The sequence below is a fragment of the Pteropus vampyrus genome, unplaced genomic scaffold (assembly GCF_000151845.1).
Source record: "Pteropus vampyrus isolate Shadow unplaced genomic scaffold, Pvam_2.0 Scaffold285, whole genome shotgun sequence".
NCBI classification, from domain to species: domain Eukaryota; kingdom Metazoa; phylum Chordata; class Mammalia; order Chiroptera; family Pteropodidae; genus Pteropus; species Pteropus vampyrus.
Window position 1 is genome coordinate 469,158 of NW_011889066.1, and position 12,544 is coordinate 481,701.

At 33.4% G+C, this 12,544-nt stretch overlaps 1 protein-coding gene across 1 annotated transcript in view; it reads right to left on the reverse strand.

The window, feature by feature from the left end:
- Positions 1–12,309, reverse strand: part of KBTBD12 (kelch repeat and BTB domain containing 12) — a 59,440-nt gene extending 47,131 nt beyond the window's left edge. Inside the window, exons 1-3 of the mRNA XM_011376048.1 lie at positions 11,240–12,309; positions 7,376–7,646; positions 5,171–5,321 (exon numbers count right to left, since the gene is read on the reverse strand). Of these exons, the coding sequence (XP_011374350.1) occupies positions 5,171–5,321; positions 7,376–7,646; positions 11,240–12,309 (1,492 nt within the window). The remainder of the gene's footprint in view (positions 1–5,170; positions 5,322–7,375; positions 7,647–11,239) is intronic.
- Positions 12,310–12,544: the final 235 nt, after the last annotated feature.

Genomic DNA, 12,544 nt, shown 5'->3' on the forward strand with positions numbered 1-12,544 from the left:
TTTGATGTTCGGCTTACTGTTATTTCATGCGGAGAGATCCAGGGACATTTCTCATTTTGCCATGCTTCTCAGTTAATTCCTTTACTACTTTTTTTTTTTTGTTTATTTGTTTAACATTTTTAAGTATACTATTGTAATTCTTTTGATTTTTAAATTATTTAAATTTTCTTAGTAGTTGCTCTAGAAATTCCAATATGTATGTTACATATTTATCATTTCTAGTGCTTTTCATTTCTTCCTGTGGATTCAAGTTACTGTCTGATATCATTTCTTTTTAATTTGAAGAATTTTTATATTTTTAGAATTCCTTTAGTATTTCTAGTAAGTCTGGTAGCCACAAATTTATCTGGGAATGTTTTGTTTTACCTTCATTTTTTTAAAGGATAGTTTCGATGGACATAGAATTCTTGATTAAATTTTTTTTCTTGGTGCACTTTGAATATATTATTCCAGGGCCTTCTTGCCTCCATTGTTTCTGATGCTAAGTCACCTCTTGAGTATATTGTTGTTCCTCTCTATACAATATGTCTTTTTTTTTTTTTTTTGCTGCTTTTAAAAATTTTTTGTCTTTCAGTAGTTTGTCTATGATGTGTTTAGGTTAGGATCTCCAACTTTATTTTATTTGCAGTTTGATGAGTTTCTTAGATCTGTAGATTAATGTTTTCCCATCAAGTTTAAGAAGCTTTTGACCATTATTTATTTAAAAAACAACAACAACAACAACAAAAATACTTTTTCCTGACACTTTCTTCTCCTTTTGAGATTCCCATTATATCTATCTTGGTAGGCTTGATGTTACTCCATGTCTCTGAGGCTCTGCTAATTTTTCTTCTTTAGATTATATAATTTCTATTGACTTATTCCAAGTCCGTTGATTCTTTCTTCTCTCATCTCGAATCTGCTTTTGAGCTCATTTAGTATATTTTTTATTAGGGTTATTATACAGGTTTAGAATTTCCATTTGGTTCTTTTAGATAATTTCTATTTCTTTATTACCATTGTGGAATCACTATCATATTTTCCTTTAATTCTTTAAAAATTCTTTAAAACTGTTTTTTGTTCATTCTTAGAACATATATTTGATAGCTACTTTAAAGTTTATGCCTACTAAATCCAACATATGGGCATACTCAGAGACAACTTTATTTAATGTTCTGCCCTCCCCCTCCACCCCAAGTATAGGTTACACTTTCCTGTTTCTTTTCCCTTTTCTTTTTCCTGTTTCTTTTTCTTTGTGTTGTAAATTTGTGTTGGTAACTAACTGGACGTTTAAAATGGTATATTGCAGCAACTTGTGATTCTAATTTCCACCCCAAGGTTTTTATTTTCTTTTTCTGCTGCCTTTATTGTTGTTGCTATTTGTTTTTAAATAATCTGACTGGATTTAATATGCCTCCCCTGTGGTTGGCTGCTATCTTGCTCCATTTTTTAAAATTCTCATTTTTACTTTTTATCCTAGGGGTTACTCTTATTCTTCATAGCTTAGTGGCTAGTCATGGTGGGTCTGTGTGTGGGTTGGAGAGTACATTCAAAGTTCAGATAGTTTTCAAGTCTACCATGACTTTTACTTTCTTCCTGGCCCTTTCAGTTCTCTCCTGTACATGTGCTCAGCCTTCCAGTAAGCCAGGAACATGTGAAGAGCTTGGACTCTGTTGGAGGTTGTATGTTTGTGTGGCTTCCCTAGTCTCCAAGGTTGTGTGAATAATTTATCAAGCCCTTCTAAGACTCTTATTTCCAACACTTCCCTAGAAGATCCCTGTTAAATTTCTGGCTAATTTTCTTGTCTGCTACTGTCCCAACCAGGACTAAATCTCAAGCTAGGAGAGCTGCAGGCTTTTCCATTTGACACTTTGAATGTGGGTTGCCCATCCTCCACTTCCAAACATGTCAGTCCCCTCTGGCAAACAAAGCTGCTAGTTTTCATAGTTAGCTTAACTACCTGGTAGAACTACCATGATGAATCAACTGGGGTAGGGAATAAGGGGAGTCTCAGGCAAGAATGCCACAAAGTGCCTGAAGATTTATTTCACATTTAAAAGTTCTGAGAAGTTAAACTCTTCTCAATTTATTGTTTGTCTTGGTTGATTTCTAGAGATCTCAAATGGTTGTTTTTAACAAATTTATCTGGTTTTATAGTTGCCTTTAGGGGACAAGCTGTGGACCTTTTCACTTATTCATAGTTGGAAGTCTCCTGTTTTCACTTAGCTTTTGGCTTGTGAAATTCTTACTGCTATAACAGATTTTAGAAGCTTTTCAGAAGATTTATACATATGTTTTACTCAACATTTCAGCGGGGGGGGGCAGGGAGGATTTTCAGTAGGAAGATCAATTCAGGTATCTAGTCAGCTATACAGAAGAGAGTTAATATTTTGTCAACTTTTTATAACCATTAAATGAAATTTTTTAAGCAAAGAATTCAGCAAGATGTCTGTAAAAGGAGTCAATAAACAGTGGTCATAACAATATTTGAACACTTCTATTTTAGGGATTTTACATACATTATTTTATTTAATTTTAACTCTAAGGGGTAGGCATTCTGATTAATATTAGTCAAAAAAGGTATACAAGACCAAGAACATACAAGTAGTAAATGGTGGAGCCAAGATCTCAATCCAACTCTACTCAACTCCAAAGCTGGTACTTCGCCCACTTTATCATACTTCTTCCATTGTGAATATTTCAGTGGCTCCTCTTTTAAGGGTAGCCTGTAGACTATCTAGGAGGTAGTAAGGCATTAAATCCATTACAGATATTAAAGAGAGGGCTTATTATACTAACTGGCAATGACCTCAACCACAGTGAAGCACTTATAGACAGGACTTTTACTAAGAAAATAACAAGTACCTGTGTATCATTGAAACTGATAAGGTTTTAGGGTCCTATATGACATTTGCCCAAATTCCAATTGGTCAAATTATATATACAATGAACAAGTAAATCTGTTTAATTTGAATATAAGTTTTCCATCCTCTGCTCTCAAACATGTCAGCCCCTTTGGCAAACAAAGCTGCTAGTTTCCATAGCTAGTTCAACTCAAATAAAACTACCAAAAAAAAAAAAAAAGACTAAAACAACTGAACTTCGTTCCACTTCAAAGCCTATAAATTTATTTCAGAATTAAATAGAAAATGTTGGGGAAGTTCACTCTTTTGAATTGAATATTACAAAATGGTAAAATTTATTTGAATGATTATGAATCTGGTCCTCAGTTCTCAATATCCAGAAACTATATTCTAAGCTACTGCAAAAGCTTTTCTACTTGGTCTCTCCACTTCCAGTTCCCTCTAACCTTTTTCTTCTTGATCATTTATCAAAGTGCCAACTTTCGCACTAACAAATAAACTCTTCTTGGCCAATCATTAGAATTATAGTCATTAGAATTCTTTTCATCTTTAATCTGTTCTTTATATCCTTACCTCACCAATCTTCCTAACACATTCTTTAATCATATTGCTGTTGTGTAGTTTCTCATTGTTTACCATTATCCTCTTAATTCTTCATCCATAAACCTTTTTAACCTGATTCCCAGTTTACCTATACAAGTCTCTGTCTCTTACAACTATCTGTCCCTGGTGGGCTCATTTACTCACTCTCTTTTCATCTTTTATTCTTACCTCCAAACCTCTGCTTATTCCATTCTCCCTATTTGTTCTTCCCTACCCTTCACCACTACATTATTTCTTGGAGCATTCTTTTCTCTATTTCACATACCCAAAATTTGCAGGTCCTTCCTTTAAAATCTACCTCCTTTCACTCATTCAGTGGACATCTGTTCATATCATGAAGTTTAAGTTCCTAAGGGTGTCTTTCCTCAAATAATTTACCAAAAAAAGACACTATTATTTTTATTTCACATCTAACCTAGTTGTGGTCCACATTTGGGGGAAATCTCTTTTTAATTCAATTGATACATCTCTTTTATCCCACTTTTGACTACCTCTAACTTTAATACAATTAGTAGATGAGCCTTCACCCCCTTGAGTTACACAGCTATCCTAGGCAATAATTCCTGGTTTAGATATTGTCTCTTCTAGGCCTATGACAGAGCATATAGTTATAACAAAGTAACATATATCCAGAGGAGTAAATTATAATTACAAGTGAGTTTCACAACTGAGATACTCATAAATTATGTTGTATAATGTTTTCATTATTAAAATTATAAAACTATTAATATTTGAGCACATTATTTTGCTTCATACTGTGCAGGCAGCCAAGAAATAATAGTTTCCCTTTAGAAAAACAAATAAATGAACAAACAAAAACCAAAACTAAATGCTTGATTTGTTTTCATCCTATAGTTCATGTTTTTTCTTTGTCATCTTTTTGCTATGCATTCTCTTCCCCATTCTTTTGCCAGTTAGCCATCTGTGCAGATAGGATGTAATAAAGAGTTGGCATAATTATTTTACCAGTCCAGTCAGCTTCTTTATCTCAGTCTAGTTCTTTCCTATACTTATAAGAAGGAGGGAGGGAGGGAGGGAAGGTGATAGGAGATGATAGGAAAATGGAATGTGCTTAGAAAAGCAAAGGACTTAATAAGAAGAACAAATGAGGAGCGAAGGATAAGAGAAATATATTGATGTTCTAGAATTGTTTTTACCCACTTTAGTGGAAATGAACAAGTCTTTCACCAACTCCTACTGGTTAGTGTAAAAACAAACATATTCAAGCAATAAGAAAAAAAACACGTTCAGATACAAATTATTTGATAACACCTCTACAGAAATTAGGTAGATGAGACAAAATGAAGAGGATTGGCATGATCTGTGGAATTGTCTTACCTATTGTAGCTTTCTCCGCTAATGGCACAGATAATCACAGTAGGTTACAAAAGCCCACATTTCATTGACTAAAGGTGGCCAAAGGCTTATTCCTATTTCAAAATATTTTATTTGGTCGTACATATAAGGATGTATCACTACCGTTCTTGAATTCTAAGGGACTTGAAAATTCCATAAAAATAATTTGCTTTCAAAAAGTCAATGGACTTTCATTTAATCTTATGTAACTGTGCTCTAGAAAGCAAAAAACAAAAGAAAATGTTTGGCTAGTTATGTATTCATTTGAAGTGGAATACAAGAAAAAGAGAGAATATTTCATTTTTACTGAGGCAAACTGCAGAGAAAAAATAAAAGTAGTTATACTCTTTTAGCAATCTGCTTCTTACCCAAAACATAAATCTCACTGTTGACTACGGCTGTACTGAATCGGTACTTAGAGTACTTCATGGGTGCCCGCTCTGTCCATTGATCTCGGTTGGGGTCATACTGCAACAGTTTGTTGCTTAATCGATCAGGTTCTTCATCAGGAAGATCCATCTGTATGAAATATGACAGCCAATATAACAACATACCATTGAAAGATCTTTATGAGTACATGAATGCAATTAATCAAAGCAAATGGCCATAGATATAGAAGTTAACTATAGTGACTCGAACTCACGAACACACAAATCCCATGATTCAAGGTTATAAGTACACTGTCAGTATCAGAAAAATTTATATTCCATAATAAAGGGGCTAAAGTATTGGGTTACAGCAAACAATCTGTGATCTTAGTAGTAAGACAGTATAGCACTTTCAAAAATGAAGCAACTGCAAATCCTTAAAAATGAACAGTATTTAAAGTATAATTTTATTTTGCCAAACTTTATAGTGGTGTATTTTAATAATATTTGTGAGAAACTATTTTAAATATGTCATTTTTCTTTATAATATTTTTCTAATCCAAATGGAACAAAATTACAAAAATTTTAGTGTTCTAGTAATTAAAGGTTTTTTATCTCATAATTATTACCTATATAGAAATGATCTGAATTCAATTTTCAAGATATATGGATTAATATAAATTATTTGCAGTTATTTTATGTATTTATTTAATTTAATTTTATTTATATATACATATTTAATGACTAGAGATGGTATAAATTGAATGACTTTATTCTTACACAGATACGTATAGTTTCTTGTACTCATAAATTTCAAGTGAAGTAATTTTTTTTCGACAAAGTGTAAGGAACTTTCATGACTTCAGCCTAAGGATGCTTTAAGTGTCTTTTGTTTTTTGTTTCGGTTGCAGGTGTTCAACACAGAAATAATTGCCATACTAATGAACATCGTGTGCAATTAATTTTAATTATTTTAAATGCATCAAGAGTTACGATCACTATGGTTGCAATCACAACCCCATATTACCTTGCAATTTAACGTATTGTATTAGATACAGATTAGCAAAAGCTTTTGTTATGCACTAAATATGCATGTGCCATCTGTTCAAGGACATAATGAATTAACAAATATTGCCTTTATTGTTTTAATTTTCTTTCTAATGTAAGTATTTAATCTCTATTTTAGTGAAAGAAAAGTAAAGCTTCTAAATTGACTTTGGAGCTTATTCATGCAAAGTTAACTACGTAATGAATAGTTCTGAAAAAGTTTCATTACAAATAATTTATCAGGTATCAGCTACTAGCTGTGATTAAATCTGTACTTCTTTTTGATATGTAGTACAAAATTTTAAATGCATTAAATGCAAAGTTTAAGTTTTTGAAACAAGTATAATACGCTATAAATGGCAAAGTCCAAGGTTATGAGATGAATTCAAAAGCATCACTTTTATCATGAAGCAAATATGGAGGAACAAGAATTCATGGAGGCAAAAATAAATTAACTTTATATCATGTGAGTGAACGAGGAGCTAGTAAGATTAATTTCTTTAGAAAGACTGTCTGGCCCACAAAAGGCAGGCGGAGTGATACTACTGTGAGAGCTCTAAGGCACTGGGAGGGACACCCAAGAGAAAATAAAGAACCACACTGTAGTCACATTCTACTGACTTTTCAATTCTGGCTTGCCATCATTTCTCTGGGCTTCAATACAAACAGTATTCTGGTTTTCCTGTCTGTTAATGCCCAGCAAAGACATAAGTGTTTAAAATCACAATATACTTTTATGGAAATGATTATACCAACATAGGATGACTATTCTGGTTTCCTTCTTAGAGTAAGAATTTTAAATGTGGAAAAGACTTACAGTCACTTGCTTCACGTCACATAGCTATTAACCAGACAGTTCTGGGATGAAAACCAGTTTCTCTGCCTCCTTCTTAGGTGCTGCCTACAGATAACCTCTCAGCATAAGCATCTCTCATAATTAGCATGACAGGGAGGATTATGAAGACAGCATGAATACCGAATGAAGTCATGTCTATGAATAACATACTTTAAAATTCATTCTCCTAAACTGGTTTAACACTTAAGTATTTTACCAAAATGTAAGTCATACTCTTAGTATTCAACAACTGCAACATTTTTCAACACAGCAGCCAGACTCAGCATAGCCATGCCAATTAGTTATATAAGAAATTTCTTGACCTGAGGAGTCCAGCCTCCAATCACATAAAGCTTATTATTCACTGTCACTACAGCATGACACGCCAATTGCAGTGGGAGAGGAGACACTCTTTTCCAATTGTCTTGTTCTACAGAGTATTTATCAACACAGTTTGTAATAAGATACTGGTTTTTAATTTTCATCTGTCCTCCTATAATATAGAGGTCATTATAGACACTGCCCAGAGCATAGAGCTCTCGAAATTCAGCTGCACATAACTTTTCCCAAAACTGGTTTCCTCTGTCATGATACCTGTAAATTAACAGAGAGAGAACCCAGGATTAGAGTTAATATGAAAACAACCTACCCAAGAAACACACTTATTAAGTTTTTTTCCAACTAAAAATAATATGATTTGGTTCTTCTAATTAGAGAGGAAAAAACATCAATATAAGATAGCGATACAGGTTTATAGTTTTTGTTTTTGTTTTCCCAATGACTGTTGAGGAAAATACAATGTGCATAGAAACAACCACACCTACCTGTAGAATTTTAGGAAAAATAATATATTGAAAAAGTATAGATTATCCAGGACTAGCCTTCATTTCCTAATTCTGGGAAATAAAGAACAAATAGGAAAGTCTTCCAGAAAATCATTTGTAATTTTACCATAAGAGAATAATAAGTAAAAATAAAGAAAGACAAAAAAAGTCTCGTTCTGGAGTTTCACCTTAATACTGCATTAAAGAAATCAGTTTTAAAGCAGAGAATTTGAAAATATCTCAATTCAGAGACTTCTAATGGGATGATGTAAGATGTGTAGAATTTTAAGGATTGTTCTTGTAGTACTAACTAACTGGCTTAGCACAGCATCAGGAAAAGCTGTAGGTGTATAAAAACCCATCTGCAAGTGTCTGTGGACATTTAACATTTATTTTAATTTCTTAGATATGGCAATTTCAGTAATTTCTTCCATGAATAATTATATGGGTCTGAGAAGAATCTTGGGAGGCAGGGACACTAGGATTTATGGTCTCTCAATACCTCTGGGAGTATATTAACTGATTATCTCTGTGTGTATGTGTGTGTGTAGCATTATATTGTCACTAAGTCTATGAGTTTGTGGCTATCCTTTGTCTTGTCTCTTGATAGTGGTTAAGTCTATTTTTTCCAGTCATGATTTCAGACATATGGTCTAAGGACAAAAGTAATTATGGGGACAGTGGGATAAAATATGTGATATTAGACGTGTCCTAAAAACATCCAGAAAATATACCTGGAATTCAAAACTAAAAACAAAACAACAACAACAACAACAACAAACAGGAAAATATGGGGAAAAAGTTGTTATGTTTGGAAACAAATGAAGAAATTATAAGTGTGTGTGCTATGCAGAGTACAATTTTAAAGTATAGACTACTTTTTTTGCATCAAACACTTACTCTTTGATCACATTTATAGGAGTTTTTCCCAGTTGTTCTAGGTCAACTCTTACATTCTTCTCCAGAAGATAACTCTTTACTTTAAGCTTGACAGGAAAGTTAGAAGATTATGCTACTTTCCTAGAGGGCATGCCTAGCTTGTCACAAACTGAATGCAAAAATTTATTAAACCTCATGATAGCTGTCTTCTACGTAATTCTAGGTAGGAAACCAGAGTCTCTGGAATCACAGGTGATATTTTCACTACTATTTTTAATTGTACTGGATTTTAGAAGAGAAAGGGGGATTAGGTGTCCCTAGGTGTGGGCTATTGAAGTAAAACCAATTAATGAATATACACATAGGACTAAAAAATGGATTTTAGTTTTCTGAGATGTGCTTTAAGAAAACAGGCCAAGAATGAAATATATCCCATGAAGGTTGGGATATACATGTTTGCTGGGCAATTTGATAATCTGACTTTTGTTTTAACATTTGAACTGAAAATGAGGAGAGAACGTGCCCAGATAAAACTATAACATTTATTGTTAAGATAAATGGGCATGACATAAAAAAAGAAAATAATAGTTTTCTTTTCAAAAACATAGCTTTGAAATAAGGACTAAATAAAGACAAAAACATTCAATGTTCTCAGAGGTTGATAGTTTAAAAAGAACACATATCTTCAGCTGTTTGTATATCAAAGTATGGGAGGTAAGTAAAGGAGATAGAAATGTGTATCTTTGGGAAAAGAAATGACCAACTAGAGTACTAGTTTACTTCCCCTTAAGTCAAAAAGAAATATATCTGCATAAAAATCTATTAATTAGAGTAAGGGCAAGTTGAAGAGCATCTGGGCAAAAATAAAAGGGATAAGATACAAATGCTATGGGAGGAATATACTGCAAGATGATGATTTCTCACACATATCACAAAACTGCCACTAAAGTGACCTTTAGTAGTGCTATAAGATTTTAACTATTCAGACATCTGCTGGAAGTCTCATTTAAGCCCAAAACAATGCTTCTGATAATTTCATTATTTGCTTTGTTGACAATTTCATTATTAGAAGAAACGAGGAGGGCAACTGATACTTTTACCCTAATTCTAACCACAGGAGCTGGTTGGTGATGAGAACCTGGTTGAGTTCAAGATAGATAAGAAGTGTATATAGTCAGACATATGCCATAAGAGAGGGAAGCAGGCTTTCAAAAGAAGCTAAAGGAAAGATGTTTGAGGGTCAAAACAGAAAGACACTTTGACAGGATTGGACATTTATTAAAAATAAATTCTGATGGCAGTTTTGTGGCCTATCTTGATGAGAAAGAAGAAGAGCTATTTAAAGAATCTGAGGCACTTCTAACAAGAAGCTCTTAGATGGAAAGAAAGGCATCTAACCAAGAGCAAACAAAACAAGTAGCATGGACCCATGCTGAGAAAGCCAAAGCTTCCTCTTTCTGTAAGGATTGATATTCCGGCTCTGTACATTATACCTGATAATGCTGAAGAAAGCGACTCCTGCTGCTCAGCGACATGCTCTGCCACTATGTGCATAGGTCCATGTCAATCATCCAGGGTTTTGCATTTCCCCTCTCTCACTACTAGGGGAGGTGAGACATGTCTCCAAGGTATAAATGTGAAAAACGGACAGGCTTATAATTTGAAACAGATAATGGAATACTAAGAGTTGACAGAAAAATAGTAGACCTCTTAATTTTTTCTTTATCTCAACTTCACTGTCAAGAAGAATTACAAAAACATTCAACGTTCTCTGTCTGAAAAGTCTTATCAAACTCTGGTAAGAGGGAACTGAGAGAAAAAAGCTATTAAGGGGAGCTTTATTATCCAGTATCCTTCTGTGCATATATTTATTACTTATCCAGTTACATTTAAGAGCTGATTACTCACTGAATACTTGCTGAATAGATAGTAAACAAATATATGTGTCCTCACATACAAGACCTAGATGATATACTATTCTCTAGGACTGAAGCATTCTTACTTAGGTCACAGACATTTTACACTATTGGAGGCTTAAGAAAAATTCACAAATTAAGGATAATGAAAACTGACATAATTATTAATAATTTTCTTTGAGAAAAATAGTACTTATTACTCTGAAGTAGGAACTAAAAAATCAGTTCAAAGGAGTCAGTGGTAATAAACTTTTCTTCTGGTTAAAGCTATATCAAGCTCTTCAAAAACAAAGTAATAAGGAAAAAATGAAAATATACAATGGAATCACAACATACATTTAACTTATGCAAATTCAACTACATGTTCTTAACAAAGAGAGATAAAAAATAATTTTAAAATGTGGTTGATTTCATTATGAATTTTACATATACGTAAAATGTGTAATTACAGGATAATTTTGACTACATGCAATTTACAATGTCACTCAGCAGTACTTTTTTTTTACTGTTGCTAATGTCGAAGCAAGATAATTAACATAAATTTATAAATATAGTGCTAGATACAAACCTATAGATTTCAACATTCTTGTTGTTTTGTCTAGAGAGTTTAGAGGCACTTGCTTCTCCAGCCACAATTACAGCATTGTTTTCCATGACAACACCAGTACACACAGTTCCTAAACCCTCCCCATACTTGGGAGATGAGATAAAATAGGTCTTCCGTGATGCAGGATCATAACAAAAACTGGCATCCCCATAGTTCCTATGTCTTGACCTAATTCCTGAAGAATTGTTGCCAATGCAAAGCAAAAGACTAGTAGTCTCCATGCCATAACGAAGATTTAGAGGGTGTTGTTGAGGTGTCTTGAAAGCTTTGAATGTGTTTTGAATTATGTCAATGCAATTAGCATCACATAGAAGCATTGTGTTCCTTTTTAGGGCTTGTCTTAAAAAAGAAGGGTTTATAAGTTCCAATCTGACTTGCTTCAAAAGCTCAACAAGATGTTCTTTGCGTAATTCTTGGTCACGATTTACCCATCTCAGAACTAAGTCCAGAATGCTCTCCTCTCTGGATATGTTAAGGTCATCTGATTTAATAAGCGTCAGAAATTGATGCACTTCGATTTCTAGTATTTCTTCATGTAAGCTTGCTTCAGCGAAGTGCTGATATAAATATTTCTTCGACTGATCAGATAAATCTTCAGCTCCAATCTGCTTTGCAAAATAATAGATACCTACACAGTTGGAGGCATCCATATGATCCATCATATATTTTTGACACACACTAAAAACTTCTTCTATCTGCATAAAATAGGCAGCCATAGCTACAGTCTGTACATTGGCATTATTGATCTCCAAAGCTGCATTGTACATGAAATTTAATATAACCAACACACTTTCTGCTGTGGTGTCATAAAGTATGACTTCTCTCTGAGTACATTCAAGTAGTCCACAGGTGAACATAGCTTTGAAATAAGGACTAAAAGCAGCCAGGACCAGTCTGTGGCAAGGAAATTTCTCTCCTTCCGCTATGAGTACTACATCAATCATTTCTGCTAATTCTTTCATGTTCTTAACTTTATTCAGTAAATTCAAGCTGTGTTGGTATTTTTCTTTTCCCTCAATCTTGCATGCCATGATACACTCTCCAATGTGTCTAAGTAAGTCTTCTTTAGATTTAACTTGATTCTTGAGGGACTATTTGCATGTCTGATTACTCACAAAGCAACAAAGATGTCTTACAATTTTCCTGAGAGAAAGAAAAGAAACAGTTTTTTTCTAAGAAAAAATTCTCTAAAATTTAAAATGCAACATTAATTCTAAGACATATTTCTACATAGATATTACTCATTCTAAACAGAGTAGTTTAAAA